At 39.5% G+C, this 22,950-nt stretch overlaps 1 protein-coding gene across 1 annotated transcript in view; it reads right to left on the bottom strand.

Annotated features, from left to right (window-relative positions):
- HEPH (hephaestin) overlaps nucleotides 1-13,163 on the bottom strand; it is a 146,664-nt gene extending 133,501 nt beyond the window's left edge. Inside the window, exons 1-3 of the mRNA XM_081125343.1 lie at nucleotides 13,098-13,163; nucleotides 1,934-2,113; nucleotides 129-373 (exon numbers count right to left, since the gene is read on the bottom strand). Coding sequence (XP_080981469.1) covers nucleotides 129-373; nucleotides 1,934-2,109 — 421 coding nt within the window. The 5' untranslated portion in view covers nucleotides 2,110-2,113; nucleotides 13,098-13,163. The remainder of the gene's footprint in view (nucleotides 1-128; nucleotides 374-1,933; nucleotides 2,114-13,097) is intronic.
- Nucleotides 13,164-22,950: the final 9,787 nt, after the last annotated feature.

Below are 22,950 nucleotides of genomic sequence, written 5' to 3'. Positions count from 1 at the left end.
GTCCAGGCTTCCTCAGATCAATAAGGAGGAAAAGATTGTCCTTGTTCCCAGCTCCTCTCTTTCATATGGCAGAGAAAGAAAACTGATAGTTATTATGGACAGTAGAAAGGAAGGGTGGGCTGATTTACCTTCTGAGTCCTTCTCATAGAAAACACCATGGGGATGGATGGTATAAGGACGAGTGGCAAAATTCTTCAGGTGGATAAGGATGACATCTCCCACCTCAGCCTGCAACACTGGCCCCAGGAAACCCAGCCAGGCAGGCTGGGCCATTTCATGCATGTATGAGCCGTCACTGTATTCTTTGTAGATGGTCTTCTTATAGTTGCTCCCTATCCGGTTCTTGTCAGACTTTAGGAAGCTGGAAGCTACTCTGGGGAAAAAAGAGTCACAGTTTTGTTTCGGGCAAAGCAAGAGTAAATGGGATGTATTGATCAAAACATGAAAGCTTTACGTTAAATTATTTGAGAATGAGAAGTATTAAGTGAAAGCATATGAAATTCCAGATATGTGACCACTTTTAACCTACCAAAAAAAAAAAAGGCAATTTCACATGGTTCAGTCTAATATACAGTAATGGGGAAACAATCAAGGACTGGTTCTTTTTAAGTGATCAACTCCCTACCTCTGTTGCTGACTTAGCATCACCCTGCTATATGTGGGAGGTTTCATAGCTTAGTAGTTAAGTTCTCAAGCTCTGGAGCCGGTATGTTTCAATTAAATGTTGATATTACCACTTCCAAATCTGTGGAACTTTGACCAAGTTACTTAACTTCTCTGTGCACAATTTCCCCATCTGTAAAATGGAGATAATCACAGTACCAAACTTGGACAGGTGTTATTGGGGGACTAAAATAATTAAAATAGCGAGCTTAGAACAGTGCTTGGAAAATAGTAAAAGCTTAATAAATGTTAACTATTAGTTCAAAATATTGGAGATGGGAGATAAAGTTATCCCTCAAGGAAATTTTAAAACACTCTGTGACTTCAAAACTAGATGGATAGAAAGATGGTTTGCCAAAAAAGACAGCTGTTTTTCTTACTCTAATTCTTCCTAGAGAGCTCTTAGATGTTAGTCAACTTTGGAAAACTCTGAGGTTTTGGGGAGACAAAGTGATTTGTGATCAGAAAAGATTCTTTAGTACATTCATACATTTTTAAAAACAGATATTTGTGGAGCATCTGCAAGGCTCTAAGATCAAGAAAGGTTAATCCTGTGGGATCTTTGAGAGGCAAAATGGTGAGAAGAGTACCAGTTTTGCATCCACATTACCCAGGTTCAAATCCTAGTTCTTCCATTTACTAGCTGTGGGCCTTGAGCAAGTTACTTGATGTCTCTGACCCTCATCTTTCTCATCTAAAAGATGAGGATATTCAGACTCACCTCCTAGAGCTTTTGTAAGAATTAAGTGAGGCTAAGTATATAAATTTCTAGTATGATCCTTATCACAGGCAGATTATTACATGAGTGATAGCTATTACTGTTCTTTTTTGATTCTAAGACTTACCTTATTTTTTGTCATTTTTACATATCTGAAATTAGTATAGTTCTATTGAACTATGGGAGGTTTGTTCCACCATACACATCTTACAAACACTGTATATATTTCATGTTTCTTTCTTTTATAAAGCTAAACAACTGTTATCAAAACAGCATTGTGGATATCATCTTAGCATCAAGGGAATATGGAATTACCATTAGGACCCTCACAATGCTGAGGCACCTCAGTGCGGAAAAGCAGACTCAATATGGAATTCTGGCTCTTGAGTCAACTAGCCCTATTCTCAGCAAACCTGCCACTAAGTGTATGGTCCATAAATATCAGGAACTGCTGCTACCACACCCTGGGAAAAGGTCTGTAAAATGCTACCTTCTGACCTCAAGGGTGCTCCCCCCAGCTTCAGCTCTAATTTCACAAGAGATTAAACCTACGTATCATTGTCCAGAGGCTGGTTCGTGATGACATTTCTTCCTTTGGGAGCATAGTTCCACTCCACGTCCCGGATGCCCAGGTAGTAGACTCGAGTGGCCCCATCAATCAGTTGGGGCCACAAGGGTTGCATGAACAGCAGAGTCCAGAGGAGATGGCCTGGCTCCATGGCCCACATTACTCTGGGAAACAGGCAAATTAATAGCTGCTGGTATGAAACAAAGAGAACAAAGGGGCTTTGCATGTGTCTGGAAAACTAAAGAGGTAAGAGTTACATGGAGTGACTGAGAAAGCAACAATGAATTACCCCAGAATCTATACCTTACAGATTACTTTCAGTTCAACAAGTGTTCAGTGATCTCTACACATTGGACTTTGGAGGGCAAAGTTAAACAGTCACTTATACAGATAATTATGCATCACTTCCTTCAGAGGAGAAATGTGGATCCAGTTCCTTCAGCCATGCAGAAGGAATAATTATTCTGGCTCAAGAATCAGGAAATAGGCACTAAAAGCCTGATTGTGCCACTGACTCGCTCAGCATCTGAATCAAGTCACTAATTCTCCCCGTGTCTCTATTTTCATTGTTGCCACCTTCCATCCCTATGAATTGTGCTTAAAAACAAATGAGAATTCACCAAAAGACATTTACTAGAATGTTAATAGACCCAATATGGAAACAGTCAAAATGTCCACGAACACTAGAATGGATGAGTAAATTGTATTTTATTTATACAGTGGAATTTTATATAACAATGAAAATGAGAAAACTACAATTACACTTGAAAATATAGATGCCTCTCATGAGCATAATGTTGCAGAAATAAATCATACACAAAAGAATATATTATTATTTCATTTATATAAAGTACAAAATCAAGCAAAACTAATCTATGCTGCTAGAAGCCAAGATAGTGCCTTGCCCTTGAGGTAGGGATCAGTGACTGGGAAGGGAAAAGGAGGAATGCTTTTAGGTAATGTTCTGTTTCTTTATCTACATACTGGTTACATGGGTGTGTTCAGTTTGTGAAAATACATTGACCTATGAACTTTGCATTTGTGTGCTTTTCTGCATGTGAATAGCAAAAAGGAAAAAAGAGAAAAAAAGTAAAAAATAAAACAAAACAAATGAGAATATGTGAGGGAAATATTAACATAAAAATGTTCTCTGCTGGTTCTCTGCTATGCATAAACTCATTTCACAGGTCCAATCACGAGTCAGAGTCAGAGTCAGAGTCAGAGTCAGAGTCATCAGAGTGAGAGTGAGAGTGAGAGTGAGAGTGAGAGTGAGAGCCAGAGTCAGAGTCAGAGTCAGAGTCAGAGTCAAAACTAAGCCTCTAGCCTCTCATTCCAGTACACCAGCCAGGAAGTTAGACTTCCTGGGGCTGGGATGAAGCACTTGGTCATATGATAGAAAGCTACAGTCAAACTTAGAAACACAGACAACATAACATAAACACACATATACATACACTTGCATACACACAGGCACATGAAATCTAATCAAAAAGCAGAGCTGTACACACTTGCATCCACATACAGAACTACACTGTCACACAGAGCCTTGGTCACTTTCAGAATAATAACAATAAAAAAATCAATATTTATCGTGTGTGCATGGTATACCAGAGGTTTTATAAGTGCTTTACATAGATTAAATCATTTAACCTTCACAACCACACAATGAAAAAGGTGTCATTATAATCCCCGTATTACAGAAGAAAAAACTGGAGAACAGAAGTTAAAGTAATTTGCCCAAGTTCATCTAGTTAACAATCAGTCGAGTTGGGTTGTGAGTCTAGAAAGTATGGCTCTAGTGTCTATGCTCTTAATCACCATGCCATACTACCTTCCACAAAACTCACATGAATATACACAGAGAACATGTATATATCCATAACTATAAAGATATCTGGAAAAACCCCATATACTCTGAAACATGCAATCGTAGCTGTGATCACTTCTAGAAACAGACATATATACTAATATAAGCAAAGATATATGTAATCAGTATCATTCATAATGATAATAATGATGGCAGTTATCATTCACTGAGAGATTATTATGTATTAAACACCATGTTCAATTGTTTATATAAATTATTTCACTAAATCCTCATGCTAAGCACATGAGATCAAGACAATTCATCAAAAATAAAAAAATCAAAGATATGCACAAACTTACATATAAATAGGAAATCCCAGATATTTACCTTGGCAAGGCCTAGATATTGACCTTAATAAACAAACTTATACACTTCTCCACAAAATTTCAGGCCCCTTTAGGCACAGCAGTAGTGCAAGTGTTAAATCTTCAATCTCCATATGACATTTGGCAGAAGGCCCTTGATATAGGGGAGAACCTGTTCTTGGATTCCTTTTTTCAAAACCTGGATCTCTCACTGACAACTTGTGTAGACTTGGGTAATACTTAACTACTCAACCTGTTTTCTTATCTATAAAGTATGCATAATAATATCAATCTTGAAGAAATAAATTAGAAAACTTACATGAAAGGGACACAAGACAATTAATGCTTAGAATATAACAGACAGCCACTGCTGGTTACTTTCTTCTCCCTTCTCTCTCCTGGCTACTGTCTCCCACATATACTACATTCTATATTTTGACTTTAAAGGTTAACTTAAATCTTTTTAAAAAATATCTTTATTGGTTTCAGAGAGAGGAAGGGAGAGGGAGAGAGAGATAGAAACATAAATGATGAGAGAGTCATTGATCTTCTGCCTCTTGCATGTCCCCTACTGGGGATGGAGCCAGCAACCCAGGCATGTGTCCTGACTGGAAATCGAACCGTGACCTCCTGGATCATAGGTTGATGCTCAACCACTTAGCCACACTGGTCTGGCAGGGATAACTTAAATCTTAACTGCCCCAGAAGGTCCCCTCTTGCCTTTTCATGCCACTGTTTCCTGAAGGAATATTTATTCTCTATACCACCTAATTTCATGAGTTCAGGCTTTGTATTATTTTTACCTTTCTGCTACATGAACTGTTTTCATTTTCCAGATTGAACTATAAACTCCTTGAGGGTGGATGTCATGTCTGAGAAGTCTTTGTCCATCTATTGCCAGACATGGTGATGGGGGCCCTGAAGGTGTACTATGAACAGATACTGCTAAAGTGGCATGAAGTGACACAAACATACATTTTCCCACTAATTGGTTTTAGTTCAAGTTTGCCACTGGTTCACAGAGTGACTTTAAGGAAATTACTTTACCTTGGTGAGCTTCAGTTTCCCTATATATAAGACAATAGAGCTGGACAATATATTTCTTACCTTTTTGGGGTCATGAATGTTTGAGAACATAATGAAATGCAAAAACGTGGAACCACAAAAATATTTTATATAAAGAGTTTTTAAGGAGTCTAGTTCTCATACTTTGTCAATACTCTCATTCACTGATGAAATACAGGTGCATTCACATGCACCTACATATAGTACCACATACAGTTAAAAAAACGGCCATGCCTTGGAACCTTCAATATGGAGGGAGTGTCCCTGGTTCAATGGAAGTCTGATTGCAACATGGACTTCCTTCAAGCTTCTTTCTCAAGGACGTGCTAGCAAGGCCATTGTACCTTAAACTTACTAACCTAAGGAAAAAAACATCCCAGGTAAGAATTTCACAATTGGAGACACATACGGTAAACTTGGAAATAATCCCAGAAGAGACTGGTACATATCTCTAGCATACAATGAATAGCATTCAAAGGTGGTGACTAATGACCAAAAGACCTAGACAATAGAGCCTGGGGAAAAATTGCCACCTAATGTTACATTCCACTTTACAGTATGCTCTTCATATCTGCCATCTTATCTAATTCTCAAACTTTTGTGAGATAAGGATTGTCTTCCCCATTTTGCATCTAGTGTACAGGCTTTGGAATCAGACTATCTAAACAAATCCTGACTCCACTTTTCCTAGCTGTGTGACTTGATAAACTGCTTCGCTTTTCTAACCATAGTATTTTCATCTTTGAAATGGAATGCTATTAGTTGCACCTCAACTAGTGTAAGGATTAAATGAATTAAGATCTGACACTGAAAAAAGAAATAAAGGAAGATTTAAACAGGTGGAAGAATATGCCATGCTCATGGATTGGAAGAATTAATATCATTAAAATGTCCATACTACCTAAAGCAATTTATAGATTCAATGCAATTCCTATTAAAATACCAACAGCATATTTCACAGATCTAGAACAAACATTTCGAAAATTTATATGGAACCAAAAAAGACCCCGAATAGCTGCAACCACCTTGAGAAAAAAGAACAGAGTGGGAGGGACCACATTACTGGACTTCAAACTGTACCACAAAGCCATTGTAATCAAAACGGCATGGTATTGGTACAACAACAGGCATATAGATCAATGGAACAAAACAGAGACCCCAGTAATAGACCCACGACATTATGGTCAGTTAATATTTGACAAAGGAGGAAAGAGCATCCAATGGAGTGAAGACAGTCTCTTCAACAAGTGGTGCTGGGAAAATTAGACAGATACATGCAAAAATATGAAACTATACCACTAACTTTTGCCATACACAAAAATAAACTCAAAATGGATAAAAGACTTAAATGTAAGTCACAAAACCATAAAAATCCTGGAAGAAAACATAGGCAGTAAAGTCACAGACATCCCATATAGTGGAATTTTCACTGATAAATCTCCTAGGGCAAGAAAAACAAAAGAAAAAAACATATGGGACTACATCAAACTAAAAAGCTTTTGCACAGCAAAAGAAAACAGCCTCAAAATACAAAGGAACCCCAAGGTCTGGGAAAACATATTTGCCAAGGATGTATCTGATAAGGGGCTAATCTCCAAAGTGTACAAAGAACTTATACTACTCAGCAAGAGGAAGATAAACAACCCAATTAAAAAATGGGCAAAGGACCTGAATAGACACTTCTCCAAAGAGAACATAGAGATGGCTAAGAGACACATGAGAAAATGCTCAACTTCACTAATCATCAGAGAGATGCAAATTAAAACCACAATGAGGTATCACTTCCCACCTGTAAGAATGGCTACCATCAACAAATCAACAAATGACATGTGCTGGCAAGGATGTGGAGAAAGGGGAACCCTAGTGCACTGTTGGTGGGAATGCAGACTGGTGCAACCACTATGGAAAACAGTATGGAGATTCCTCAAAAAATTAAAAATGGAGCTACCTTTTGACCCAGTGATCCCACTTCTAGGAATATATCCTAAAAATCCTCAAACACTAATCAGAAAGAATATATGCACCCTTATGTGCATAGCAGCACAGTTTACAATAGCTAAGATCTGGAAACAGCCCTATTGCCTATCAGTAGATGAGTGGATGAAAAAGCTGTGGGATATATACACCATGGAATACTGCGCAGCTGTAAAGAAGAAGGATCTCATACCTTTTGGGACAGTTTGGATGGACCTGGAGAAAATTATACTAAATGAAATAAGCCAGGCAGAGAAAGACAAACATCACATGACTTCGCTTATATGTGGAATCTAAAGAATTTAATAAACTGATGAACAGAATAGATTCAATGACATGGAAGCATATATCAGATTGACGAATGTCAGAGGGATGGAGGAGGGCAGATGGGTGGAGGGGGAAGGAATAACCAAAGAATTTATATGCATATATGCACAACCCAAGGGCACGGACAATGGTGGGGAGAGGGACTGGGGATGGGGATGGGACGGGGTGGAATGGGTCATTGGGAAGAAAAAGGGACATCTGTAATATTTTAAACAAAAATAAAATTAAGAAAAAAAAGATCTGTAAGTGCATAGAATACAAATATGTGGTCAAGTGCACAAGTAAGTGGTCAAAAAGTATTAGTGGTTATTATTATTACAGATGAGGAAATAGGTTTAGAAGTGAAACTTGCCAGGATGCCAAAACTTTAACATTTTATGGATAGCCACAACACATACACACTCAAAAGTTCCTATATACAGTAATACATACTCACTATAAAGGCACATGTATATGGCTGACATTAGTCTCTTTGGAAGCAATATGATATAATGAAAGGAACCAGAACTTTTGAGTCAGGTTAACTTAATTTGGAGTATTGTTCTCAGTTGTGTTTGAAAGTGAGACTTAGTAGGCACCTGATTCTAGTTCTGGATGCATCACTTATTACTTGTACGGCACTGAAAAAGTCACCTAATTTCCTGAGCCTTAGTTTCCTCATCTCGTTAATAAAGACAAACTCTGCTTTGGACTCCTCATTAGTTAACTATGAAGAAAAAAATGAGATGAAGGATGAGAAAGCCCTATGTAAACTTTTCACTTGGGCAGGGCTATTTTCTCTCAGCTGAGCCTACAAGAGGAAGTCTTAGAGAAAGGCCAGACTGAGGATGAAAAATAAAAGAGGAAAGTAAAAGGATAAATGATATAAGTAAGGTGAGCCAGAATCTTGGGACAAAGTAAAAACACAGAGGGCAGAAGGAAGAGGGCAGAAGGAAGAGGGAGAGGGAGAGGGAGAGGGAGAGAGAGAGGGAGAGGGAGAGGGAGAGGGAGACGGAGAGGGAGAGGGAGAGGGAGAGGGAGAGGGAGGGGGAGAGGGAGGGGGGAGGGGGAGGGGGAGGGGGAGGGAGGGTGGAGAGAGAGAAAGAAAGAGAGAGAGAGAGAGAGAGGGAATGACTGAAGGTCTGTCTGCTTCACTTGGAATTAGACATAGTATAGTTAATGTACACTGAGATTAGCCCCGGGAGAAGATAAGCCAACAACAATTCAAGCCTCCCCTACTTTTACCTTACCTTCCTGTCATCCCAACATCACCTGGACCTGGTCACCATCATCCATGACAATTTGCATTACTGTTTTCCCTATAATTTGCAAGTTATTCCTTTAATGTGATAATGCTCTTTTCTCTCCCTCCATCTTCCTTTCTGAGTTGAGTTAGACTGAGATGGACAGGCTCATACTAAACAAAGGATCACTCAGCTGAACACAGGAATGCTGAGCTATCTTTCGGGTCCTGTCTCTAACCTCAACGTAATAAAACCCTCCATCCATTTTGTTCCTCTGCTTTCTTAATACTTTTAGCTCTTTCTTCACCTTGTGACTCAAAATACATTCCAAGTGGAGAGCTCCTCACCTTCGTTGGGTATAGGCTTTTCTTTACTAGGAGGGAAACTAGAGTGTTAAAAGCCCCACAGGGTTCCAGATAATACAAGTGAAATTTATATTATTCTTTAATTAGTATCACTGCATCCTAGCATGTCAGAAGTGATGAAATTGAGACCTTGAGAGGAAGGGACTCACCTGAAATCCTGAAAGCTAGTGCTGGAACCTAAGACTCCTGACCCTCCAGCCTGACAATCATGTCTAACATATCATCACCATACCATTCCTGGGACAATATGATTTCAAGACATATTTTCCACTTGTATTAATGAAGCTTCTTTATTTCCACACACTTCAGTTGTGGTATCATAGGAAGTATACTAATTTGAAATAAGAAGACCTGAATTCAAATCCTATCTCTTCCCTGTAATGGCTATGTGGCTGCTGAAAAAGTCACTTTCATCTGTCTGAGACTCCAAAAATGGGTATGATATTTATCTCACAGGATTGTTTTGAGGCTCAAAAATTGGATATTTGAAACCCAAGCAACTGGTTTGAATGCAATAGATGTTTAGTAAAAAACTGAAAGTATCATAGACTCACACATCCATAAATACCTTTAGAAACTATATTTTTTCAACCCCTTGATGTGACATACAGAAAACTGTGTGGGTAAGGGATTTACTCAAAGTCAAGCAGTGAGTTACTGACAAAGCTAGAATTTGAACCCATGTTTTAAAAACCATTTCTGGGAGAAACAAGATGGCAGCATAGGTAACAGCTGCACCATCCGGCTCCTGCAACCACATCAAAATTAAAACTAAAATACAGAACCACCATCACTCAGAGCCTCCTGATATCTCACTGAACAGAAGCCCTACAACCGGGGAACTGAAGGAGCAGCGAGACTGGTAGGAGGGGCGGAGATGCGGGCGGATTGGGGCTGAATCGCAGAGATGAGGCCATGGGCCCACACCCGGTGCCGTGGTTTAAACCCAGGAGGGAATCTCGATGGTGGGGGTTTCCCGGAGGAGTGAGGGGTCCCAGCCCTGCAGCAGGCCCCAACCCAGGGCTCCAGGGCCAGGAAGAGATGTCCCCACAACTCTGGGCTATGAAACCAGCGGGGACTGTCTCTGAGGGTTGCAGAGGCTGCAGGAGCCCCAGCAGCTCCTCTTAAAGAGCCCGCGCACGGACTCACTCAGACGTGCTCCCTCTGAGCCCCAGCGAGGGGCAGTAGCCAAAAGGAACCTAGGACACTTGGAGAGGAACTAACCTGCCTAAAATCTGGGCGAGAGGTGGAGGGGCAGCTTTCTCCCAGGCAGGAGAGCTGGCAGAAGCCATTGCTCCTTTGGCGAGTCCTCCCTGCACACAGCCGGCAGGCAGGCACCATATTTGAATAGCCTGCACCTGACTCACACCTTTGCCTCCCCCCCCCCATGATTCCCCGAGGCCCCGCCCCTCCCTACCTGCAGGCTTATCCAGGCCATTTCCAGGGGCTTTTCTGTGTAAGTGGCCTCTTGAGACTCATGCTTAGGACTTTCCTAAAATCTCTCAAACAAGCCGCAGCATGCCCCATACGGCTTGATAAGTCGCCCCAGGCTTGGCACTAGTGGCAGCCTGCATCGGTTCATAGGTTGGCCTCTCCTGGATACCTCCAAGCCCAGCACAAGTAGCAGCCAACTACGGTTTGCTGTGTAGCTCATGCTGGGTGGCCCTGGGCAAGACACTGGCAGAGGCTGAATTTGCACCTCCAGGGAGGCCTCAGAGACAGTGCACCTAGTGGTCAGACTCAACCACGCTGGATTACAACCCTACCACATCCACAAGTGACACAGTCAACGGGTGCACTTGGTGAACACCAAAGCTCCACTATGGAGTAAATCCTGCTCCATAGGGGTGTCTCCAGCACAGCAGCTCTCTGGCCGTAGTTGCAGCTGGTTCTCACAGCTGATTTGTCTGGGGGTCAGTTCCTCCCAGTGACGCCAACAGCAACCAAGGCTCAACTACAACAGGACAGTGCACACAGCCCACACAGGGGAGCACCTAGAAGGCCCAGCTCAGGTGACTGGGGAAGCTGAGCCACTGGGCCCCACAGGACACCTACTACACAAAGCCACTCTACCAATTCCAGGAGACACAGCAGCTCTACCTAATACATAGAAACAAACACCAGAAAGCAACCAAAACGTGGAGGCAAAGAAACATGTCACAAAGGAAAGGACAGAAGAAATCTCTAGAAAATGAACTACATGAAATAGATCCAAGCAAGCTAACAGATACAGAGTTCAGAATTTTGTTTATAAGAATGCTCAAGGATATTAGTAAGAGTATGATGAAAATAATTGAAAAAAAATCGATGACATAATAAAGTACCAATTTGAAATGAAGGCTACACAAACTGAAATGAAGAATAATTTACAGGGAATCAACAGTAGAGTAGAGGACGCTGAGAATCAAATCAGCAATTTGGAACATGAGGAAACAAAAAACACCCAACTAGAAGAGCAAAAAGAAGAAAGAATCCAGAAATATGAAAATAGCATAGGCAGCCTCTGGGACAACTTCAAGACGCCCAACATTCGTATTATTGGGGTGCCAGAAGGAGAAGAAATAGAGCAAGAAATTGAAACCCTATTTGAAAAATAATTACAGAAAACTCTCCTACCTGGAGAAAGAAATAAACTTACAAGTTCAGGAAGCACAAGTTGTCCCAAACAAGAGGAACCCAAGAGGCTCACAGAAAGACACATCATAATTAAACTGCCAAAGGTTAAAACAAAGAGAGAATCTTTTTTTTTTTTTTAATATATCTTTATTTATTTCAGATAGAGGAAAGGAGAGGGAGAGAGAGAGATAGAAACATCAATGATGAGAGAGTCATTGATTGGCTGCAGCCCACAACCTGGGCATGTACCCTAACCGGGAATCAAACCCCAATTGCCTGGATACTAGGTCGATGCTCAACTGCTGAGCCAAGCCTGGCTAGGCCTAAAGAGAGAATCTTAAAAGCAGCAAGAGAAAAGCAGTTAATTACATACAAAGGAGCACCCATACAACTGTCAGCTGATTTCTCAACAGAAACTTTGCAGGCCAGAAGGGAGTGGAAAGAAATATTGAAAGTGATGAAGAACAAGAACCTACAACCAAGATTACTCTACCCAGCAAAGCTATCATTTAGAATTGAAGGTCAGATAAAGAGCTTTCCAGACAAGGAAAAGCTAAAGGAGTTTATCACCACCAGACCAGCACTACAGGAAATGTTGAAGGGTCTTCTTTAAGAAAAGCTAATGAACAGAAGAATCTGATGAACTAAATAGATCCAGAGACATTGATGCATGTAACAGAAGATCATATTTCAGAGGAAAGAGGGAAGGGGGGTGTAGGGTGGGAAGAGATTAACCAAAGAAGTTATATGCATTTATGCATAACCCATGGACACAGACAACGATGGGGTGCAGGCCTGGGGAGGGGCTGGGAGTGAGGTGGAGGGGGTCAATTGGGGGGAAAAATGGGACACCTGTAATACTTTCAACAATAAAGAAAAGAAAAAAACAACAAAAGAAAACAAAAAAAAAAAAACACCTATTTCTACTATTTAGGCACTAAGTGCGAGAAACAATTTAGATTTTAAGCTGATGGCTTAATTCACCTATCATTTATTTGCTTATTCTATGCCAATTTAAATCTAAAATATGAAACCAAATGGTTGTTTTTAGCTGTTTGAACCTCTTATTTATGTAGTCCTCAGATACATCACCTCAACAGACCCCACAACCTGTGAGATGGGAGATCAACACATTATTTTAACAGAAAAATTAACTACTCTCTACAATTCCAGGGTTGTCTGTGAAACAGTCAAGCCAGTGTGGTCCTGTGCATTTTGGAGAGATGAACAAAAGAAGCCTATTGTTAATTTTAACTTTCGTGCACATCTAGCCAAGCTTCCTCTAACTTTGCAGCAACTGAATTTCTCTCCCAGTGGCCCAGGACTCCCCTAACTCAGATGAATAAAGGTTTTTACAAATGAAGGAAAGTGAGGTAGGGCTTGGGAAGAAAGGAAAGAAAGCTTACATTTGCTAGAGAAAACCCTTCTCTATTCATGTCAGCGGCCTAGTGATGCTGAACTGCAGATGGCAGCATGAGTCTGCCAGCTCTGTTCAGTCAGTATCCTAGGTTACAGGTCCTTTCTCATAAATTAAGTCCAGGGTTCCAATCTGGCAAGTGTTACTGGGTGGAGTGAATGGAGGAAGGGGTAGGGCTGGGTGCTGTCCTTTCCAGAAACTGAACTACTGGAATGTCTTGTTCCAGCCTGGTTTGGTACAAAACCTGGGATGGTTCTTTGACCATATCCAGGTGTTTTCCAAATCCCGGTTAGGATCTCAGGAGGAATTACAAGGGGGTGGGTTGTATTTCTGTTATCGCAGCTTGCTAGTTGGCCTTTGCTGACAGGGGGAGGAGAATGTACTGTCAGTGTAGCCAAAGCTCACAGACAAGATTCCAACAGCCCCATTTATGAAATGGGGTCCTTTGTAACTGCTACAAGATTTAGGAAGAGCCTCCTCCCAATACCAATTGTGTTCTTCTTGCTGTGAAGCAGTTATCGACCCTGCCTGTTATCCTGAGGTCATGATTGCTTGGTAATAAAGAAAAATAAAACTGGTAATAAAACAAAGAACTTTCTACATACCAGGCCCTATGTTAACCACTTTATATGCATTCTCTCATTTAAGTCTCCTGATACCTTGTGAATGGACACCAATTCTCTTTATATTACAACTGAAAAAAAACAAAAACCCTAAAAAACAAAAAACAGGCTTTAAGAGAGAAGGAAACTTATTCAAGGTCACACAATTAGGAGGTGAAAGAGGGAATTTTAATGGGTCTGTCTATGCTTAGCCACCACACTACTACACTGTGCTGCTTAGGGGGAAAACAGAGAGCCCTTCTGAGATGAGAGAAGTGATTTCACAATTATTGAGTGCTTTTCACTGCTAGATATTTTTTGAGTATTACCTCTGCTTCTGCCATTCATAGCAGCTCCTAGAGTGAAATCCCAAGGCTTTATTAAAAAGTTTCCATAGAAGAAACTGGATACAACTAAAAGATAACCTGGATTAATATATGTCAATATCCTAAAAACAAAGAAGATCCAGAAGAATTTGAAATTTGAAAAAAAGTAAACTGAAAAAAAGCAAAATGGGCCCTAAAATTTCCTTGTTTCTGCTGTCAAGTGACCTAGGTTCAAGCTCCCGCTTGCTCTGGCAGTAATCAGCTATGTTGACTTGACCCAGGCTCTTCTCTTCTCTGGGCCTCAGTAATTCTTTTTGTACAAGGGCCTTGGGCTAGCTACAGACCCTTCCAGCTCTATAAATTTACAGATCTAGCATTCCATCAAGAAGGCACATTCTTGATATTAAGGGTGGAAGAGAAAGAGGTCTCAAAGATACAAGTATAAGGAAAGAATGAGTAAAGAGTAAATAGTGGAGAAAAGATAGAGAACTGCATGCCTCTTTGGAAAGAACTGCATCTATCCACCAGACCCACGTATAGGAAGGAGATAGGTATAATGGCGGTTCTACCGCCTAGTATCCTTACTTTATGATGAGGAGATCTTGGCTTGGAGCAGACACCGTCCTCTAGGCAGGCTCAACACATTTTTCTTTCCTGAATTTAAAGTGTCTAGGGCAGGGTCCAGGGAGGAGGACTTTCAAAGACTGAGCTGGTGGGGCAAAGTCTGGGTCATAAACCACTGGAGGTAGTTAAAGGTTCCTAGACACTTAGGAGCTGCCCCACAAACTGCACCCCAGGCCAAGCCAAGTAGAAGCATCAATAGGAAGAAGGGAGAAGCCACCAGCCTCACATCTCTCAGAAATGCTCAGTGATCGAGGGAAGCTGGATCAGGACACAGCCGTTGCTGGGGTTATCTGCCTCTTCCCCCACTTGGCACAGATGTGGACTTTGAAGCTAGAAGGGGAAGGAGGGGACCAAACCCATTAAGTTGGGATCCAAGTCCAGGTTCTAAGGCATTTATGACAGGGAGGGGAAAGGATAAGGTCTCTGCTCTGACTCATGAAAGACAACAGGAAGCAGGTCATGTAGACACACTTGAGTCAACACAGTAAAAGCTGCAGGAAGCCAGCTAAGCCATGTCTCAGAGTTTTTATTATTTGTTCAGCAATTCACTAAGGGGGCACACAGTGCCTTCCTCTTTTGCAAATCCTGGATACATTTCTGGTGCCTTTCATCAAGTGTCACCTAAAAAGAGTTTAATTTGACACCTATAGACCAGAGATTGATAAACTATTTTAGTAAAGAGCCAGTTAGTAAATATTGTATTTGCAGAACATGCAGTCTCTGCCATAACTACTAAAATAGGCCAGTGTAGCATGTTGGGCCTATCTATGTACCAATAAGAGTTAATTTACAAAAACAAGCAGCAGACCAGATTTGACCCATGAGCTGTAGTTTAAAAACCAACATTATAGACTGTTTTGCAATATAGACATTTGCAATATGGAAGTGTTATTAAGAGCATGAAAACTACAATTAGACATTCTAGATTGAAATACCAACTCTGTCATTTTCTGATTCTGTTACTTCGGAAAATTCATTCAATCCTTCTAAACCTCAGTTTTGCCTCTGTAAAATGGGGATAACAATAGTACCTATTTCATAAGGCTGTTATGAAGAATGAATTAAAATTATTCACATGAACTATTTAACACAGTGACTAGCACATAATAAGTGCCCCAAGACTAGTTATCATATTTTAATTTCAATAGAAAAGATAAATATAAATTCTTCTTTTGTCATTGTTAGAAAATAAATTGTATTAATTAATGATGAAAAAGAAGAATGCTTGTAGAATCTTGGCTTTAAGTTCTAATTATGCTACTGTGGCTCAGTTGGTTGAGCATCGTCCAATGCACCAAGAGGTCTCTGGTTTGGTTCCTGGTCAGGGCACATGCCTGGGATGTGGGCTCGATCCCCAGTATGGGGGGTGAAAGAGGCAGCCAATCAGTGGTTCTCTCTTTCTCTCCCTCTCCCTTCTCTCTAAAAATCAATTAATTTTTTGAAAAAAAAGAATACAGAGTAATCCTGGACAAGTAAGTTTGCCTTTATGGGATTTTGTCCCCTCTCTTGTAAAATGGAGAAGATGTTCTAGATTTCTCATTTTTTTCAAAAATTTGGCAGCAGAACTACTTCCCCAAATAAAATCTTACAGTATACACCAGCTGGTAAGGCTAAGAGAGAGAAAGGAAATAGGCGGAGCTTAGGGGATCCAGGGACCTGTTCCTTTGTATGCTTGCCTACCAAGGTCACACAGTTAGGAGGAGCCAACCAAGATCCAAACCTGGTTTTTCTTACTCCAAATCCCACACTTCTCACACTAGATAGTGTTGCCCCTAACATGAAGGTCCCTGTGATCCTCTCATCTTTGTAGCCATCCAAAAGCCATGCCCTTGTGATTGTCCATACATAGTTAACCTTAAAATACTGATTGAGTAAATGAATAGGTAAAGAGATGGGTTGATGATAGAATTTGTCTTGAATCTTAAGCTCATTCTGCTCTTGTGCTTCTCAAATGAATGTACATTCAGTGCCATTGAAGTTTCTTGCTGGTTGGCTCCTCCTAACTGTGTGACCTTAAGCAACTCAAGCTTTCTGAGTCTCTGGTTTTTCATCTGTAAAACAGCAACAATACTAGTTTCATGAGAATTTTGTGAGAATTAAATAAGCTGCCATTTCCATGAACACTTAGCACAGTGCACAACACCTTGGGGACCTTCAATTAATGTCCCTTTCCTTCTCATCTTTCTCACAATGAAATTTAGTGACAGTGTCAGGTACCCGGTGAAAATAAAAAGCCACAGGCAGGGCCCTAGCATAGCCAGTCTACTTGCTTTATCTCAAAACCCTCTGATGAGTTTATTTTAGCAGTTTTTAAATAGAAGGCCTCTGAGAAAAGGTGGAGGGGTGCAGGGAATAAGATTGTCCCCCAGAGACCACACTTTTGAAGCTACTGCCCTCCCTTTCCATTTCCCACCACCACTTCCGACCAGCAGGCTTCAGCATGCTTTGAAAAGATTGATATATACTGCTGTGATGTGTGATTGTCCTGGGCTCCCTCAGAGGGCGCTGTCTGGTTCTTGAACTCCAGTTCTTAATTCTACTTGCTGCTTTCTTCGGTCTTCCAAAGCAGTGGGTCTCATACTTGTGCAAGCACCAGAAACCGTTGAAGGGTTAAGACACCGAGTTTCTGCTTCAATAAATCTGGGGTCAGGCCTAATAATTCACATTTCTAACAAGTGCCCAGGTGATGTTGATGGTGCTGGTCTGAGAATCACACTTTGAAAACCACTTCTGGAGCCTAAAGGACTCTTATTTTGAAGCTTACCCCCTGACAGCCAACTGATTTCTGCAGACTGATCCTTGAGCTCTCACCACCCCTGGTCTTCAAGTATCCAGTCTTTGGCCCCAGGTAAAAAGTATATTTCTTTCAGTCTCCTAGTACCTCATTCATGTGGAGTCTCCCTGAGTATCCTCTCAACACCTATTTGCCCACTCCCTTGGCCCCAGACCCTTCTTGCCTGCCTGTGTGAACCTCCATTTCCCCTCCATGCTCAGATAAAATGTCTTGTTTTCTGGCTGCCTCCCTTGAACAACTCTATGAATGGCATCAGCTCCTCCTGCCAACTCTTCTCTACATTCTCATGTGGCTTCCTGATTATGGACTCTGGACACTGACAGTCCTGATTTGAATCTTAGCTCTGCCTCTCTCTAAAGTATGTAATCTTAGGAAAATCACTTGAGTTCTCTGAGACTTAGGTTTTCATCAGTAAAATCAGACTGTGAAAATAAAACGGAAGAGTGTCTGTAAAAAGGCCTAGTGCAGCCCTAGCCAGTTTTGCTCAGTGGTTAGAGCATCGGCCCGTGGAAGGAAGGTTCTCGGGTTCAACTCTGGTCAAGGCCACGTACCTCAGTTGCAGGTTTGATCCTGGGCCTAACTGGGGCGGGTGCAAGAGATAACAAATTGATATCTCTCTCTCTCTCTGTCTCTCCTTTCCACTCTCTCTGAAAAGCAATGGAAAAAATATCCTCAGGTGAGAATTAAAAAAAAAAAAAGGCCTAGTGCAGCACCTGTTATATGGTAAGTGATCAGTAAGTGCTAGTATCTTTTTTTCTTTATATAAATTCTTCTTCTATTTGTACTATGAATCTCTACTTCAAAGACATAAATCACAAGTATAAAAGGAATATCTTTAAGTCAGGTATAGGTTTCCTGGCCCCATTCTCTGAATAAAAATTAACTTTGTTATGGTTCAACTTCCAATGGTGTTTCTTTCAAGCTATACATAATCTGTTCGCAGAAGTTATAAAAAAAACATGTCTATTATCCAGGCAATGAATTGATGAAAAAATAATATTCTTGATTTTTTAATTGTGTTGTTATGCAGATGTGAAATTAAATGACTGTAATGTTACAGACACATCTTTCTTTGGTAGTATAGATAAAGGCAGAATACAGAGTGGAAAAAGAATGATCTGGCAACTAGGAGACCAGAGTTAGTTCTCATTTTAGAGGAAATCCATTCCCTCTCTGGGGGTTCAGTTTTCTTGCAGGCACAAAGGGCTTGTGATCACTAGGTAATCTTGAGGTAGCTGTTCTTTTAAGTCTTAAAATTTAAGGCTATTTTCTCTACCTTTTGCTTAGTTTTATCTAGTATTTTTGGACTTTTGTTGTTTTTGCCTCTTTGTAAAAGTCTTTAGTGAACTTTTTCATTTACTCTCAGCACAGTGACCTGTTTATAGTAGCTACTCAACAAATATTTGCTGACTTTTTGTTACTGTCATTATTTCTCGGGAAGATCTTTTTGTTGTCTAAACCAACACTTTGCTTTCCAGATAAGCCAGCTGTCTTTTACTTAATCTTTAGTGGAGACATCAGACTATTCTATTCACATCAAACAATGCCACTTCCTTTAACTTTGCATTATAGGTTTTCTACTACATTTTTATTATATCATCCTTTTAAAAAAGGGATATGCTCTACTTGTACTTATTTTAGGAAAGACATAAATCTTTATATCAGTATCTGAATTCACTTGATCACCATGGAGACCTTTAATTGGGGATGACTTATATCAGCCCATCTGTTAAATCCATGTATTGTAAGCATCTCTGAATACATTTCCTATTCTTCAGCTGAGTCACAGCAGGACTTGTAAGTGAAATAGAAGAAATAAGCTGACTTAAAGTTAGCTTCCATCCAGATTGGGTTGGAAAATTCACTTTCACCTATAGATCAGGTGTCCTGACTTTTAATTGCAAAAGCAATACAAAATTGGTCAATAAAAGTGTATAGGAACATTTATACAATTGATAGTTTGCAATTATTAAGAACCACTTTTAGAAAAGTTTGAATTTTTTCAGGGACTTGTTTATCACGCCTTTGGAAGTGTTTCCTTAAAACAGTAATTGAGGTGACAGCATCCCTTACATCCCCATACATATTGGGTTTCCACAGTGAGAAAATTGACTTATCTGGAAGTAAAATAAAGTAGTCCCCTATTATCAGCAGTTTCATATTCTGTTACCTGGGTCAACCATGGTCCAAAAATATTAGATGAAAATACAGAAATAAACAGTTCACAAATTTTAAATAGTGTGTGATTCAAAGTAGCATGATGAAATCTCACACCATCTTCCTCAATCCTGCCTGGGATGTGAATCATCTCTTTCTCCAGAGTATCCACTCTGTATTTTCTCCATGTTCTTTAGTTATCTCAGTTATCAATGAGGGTATTGTGGTTTTGCAGTGCTAGTGTTCATAACCCTTATTTTATTTAATAATGGGCCAGAGGTCACAATGGGCCATCATTTAAAAAATAATATTTTTATTTAAGATCATAGATTCACCTGAAGTTGTAAGAAGTAAAACAGAAAATCTCATGTATTTTTTAATCAATTTTCCCCCAATGGTAACTTATAGTATAATATCAGAACCAGGATATTTGCATTGATTAGTCAAGATACCAAACAGTTCCATCACTTCCAGGATCCCGTCTGTTTTTTTCTTTCCCTCCCCCCCCTCCCTCCCCTCCCCTCCCTCTCTTTCTTCTTCTTATTATTATTAGTAGTAGTAATCCTCACCCTAGGATACTTTTTCTATTGCTTTTTCAGAGAGATTGGAAAGGAGAGAGAGAGAGAAACATCAATGTGAGAGAGGCACGTCGATTGGTTGCCTTCAACATGCACCCCGACCGGAGCCAGAAAAAGAACCTGCAATGGAGGTAGTGTGCCCTTGACCGGAATCGAACTTGAAACCCTTCAGTCCAAGGGGCAGCACTCTAACCAGTGAGCCAAAATGGTTAGGGCTGTTTTTTCCTTTTATAGCTGCACCCACTTTTAATGGACCCTCCCTGTGTGCTCTTTGTTACTCTATATAGAAGTGCAATTAATTTTTGTGTTGATCATTTTCCCCTCAGTTTTATTAAGATGTAAATGACATACAGCACTGTGTAAGTTTAAGGTGTACAGCATAATGACTTATATTGAAAAGATTGCTGTAATAAGTTTAGTTAATGTCCATCATCTCATATATATACAAAAAATGTGTTATTGCTTTGTGATGATAATTCTTGGAATTTACTGTCTTAACAACTGTAAAATATGATACACAGCATTGTTAACTATAGCCATCATGTTGTGCATTGCACCCCTAGTACATATTTATCTTATAAATGGAAGTTCATACCTTTTGACTACCTTCATTCATTCTCCCATCCTTCACACCCTGTATCTGGTAACCACAAATCTATTCTTTTTCTAAGAGTATGTTTGTTTGTTTTTAGTGTTTTTTTTTAAATGCTTACCCGAGAATATGTTTTTATTTTCATTTTTATTGATTTTAGAGAGAGATGAAGGGAGAAAGAGAGAGACATTGATGCAAGAGAGAAATATCGACCTGTTGCCTTGCCTCCCATATGCACCTCTACCAGGGATCGAACCTGTAACCTTTTGGTGTATGGGACAATGCTCCAACCAAATGAACCACCCAGCCAGGACAAGAGTGTTTTTTTTTTTTTAGATTCTACATATAGGTGAGATTATACAGTATTTGCATTTGTTTTACTTATTTCACTTAGCATGATATTTCAAGGTTCATCCATATTATTGCAAATGGCAGGATTTCATTCTTTTTGTGGTTGAATACTGTAACATTTTATGTATAACCACAACTTCATTATTTATTCATCTCTCAGTGGGCACAGGTTATTTCCATATTTTGTCTTTTTTAGATAATGCTGCTATGAACATGGGGGTGCAGATATCTTTTGACATAGTGTTTTTATTTCCTTGAGATATATACACAGAAGTAGAATTGCTATATTATATGGTAGTTCTGTTTTTAATTTTTGAGGATCCTTCACATGGTTTTCCATAGTGCTGTATCAATTTATAATCCAATCAACAATACACAAGGGTTCTCTTTTCATCACATCCTGGCCAGCATTTGTTAACTTTTGTCTTTTTCATTCTAGCTATTTCAACAGGTGTGCAGTAATATCTATCTCATTGTGGTTTGGATTTGCATTTAATTAATAATTAGGAATGTTGAGGAGCTATTTAAGTACCGGTTGGTCTTTTGTATATCTTCTTCTGAAAAAATGTCTATTCAGGTCCCTTGCCCATTTTTTAAAATTTTGATTATTTATTTATTTATGGCTATTCAGTTCTGTGAGTTTTTATATATTTGGGACATAAGCCTTTTACCAGCTAAAAGTGGAAAACCCGCCCGACTGGGCATAGCTCAGCGGTTGAGCATCGACCTAGGATCCAGGCGATCAGGGTTCGATTCCGGGTCAGGGCACATGCCCGGGCTGCTGGCTCGATCAGTGACTCTCTCATCATTGATGTTTCTATCTCTCTCTCTCCCTCTCCTTTCCTCTCTCTGAAATCAATAAAGATATATATTTTTTTTAAAAAGTGGAAAACCCTTTATTAGATAAATTGTTCAAATGGTTCACAAACATTATTTTCCCATTTTATAGGTTGTCTTTTTCTTCTGCTGATTTTTTGTTGTGGTGCCAAAGCTTTCTAGTTTGATGCAGTCCCATTTATTTTTTATTTTATGTTACTGTTTACACTTTAGTTGTCATAGCTTTGAAAAAGTCATTGCCAAGACAATGCCAAGGAGATTTTTTCCTTGTTTTCTTCTAGGAGTTTTATGGTTTCAGGTCTTACTTAAGTCTTTAATCCATTTAGAGTTAATTTTTGTGAGTGGTGTAAAATAGGGGTCCAGTTTCATTTTTATATGTTAATCCAATTTTCCCAGGTCTATTTATTAAAGACACTATTTTTTCTTTATTGAGTATTCTTGGTGCACTTGTCAAATATTAATTTACATGCATGTACATTTATTTCTGGGTTTTCAATACTGTTAAATTTGTCTATGTGTCTGTTTTTATGCCTGTACCATACTCTTTCGATTAATATAACTTGAAATAATGTAGTGTAATGCCTCCTGTTTTGTTTTCCTTTTTCAAGACTGCTTTGGTTCTCCAGGGCATTTTGTGGTTCTATATAAATTTGAATAATTTTTCTACTTCTGTAATAAATGCCATTAAAATGTTCATAGGGAACACATTAAATCTGTAGATTGTTTTGGGTAATATAGACTTTTTAACTATATTAATTTTTTAAAAACCATGAACCATGGGATACCTTTCCATTTACTTATTTTTTTTCTTTTAATTCATTTTGATTTCTTTTATTAATGTCTTATAGCTTTCAGTGTAGGGATATTTCACCTCCTTAGTTAATTTTATTACTGAGTATTTTATTGTTTTTGATACTACCGTAATGAGATAATTATCTTTCTTGTTCAGATAATTTGTTGAGAGTGTATAGAAATGCTACT

The sequence above is a fragment of the Miniopterus schreibersii genome (assembly GCF_964146895.1).
Source record: "Miniopterus schreibersii genome assembly, chromosome: X".
Taxonomy (NCBI): Eukaryota; Metazoa; Chordata; class Mammalia; order Chiroptera; family Miniopteridae; genus Miniopterus; species Miniopterus schreibersii.
This window is presented reverse-complemented; position numbering and strand designations above follow the sequence as displayed.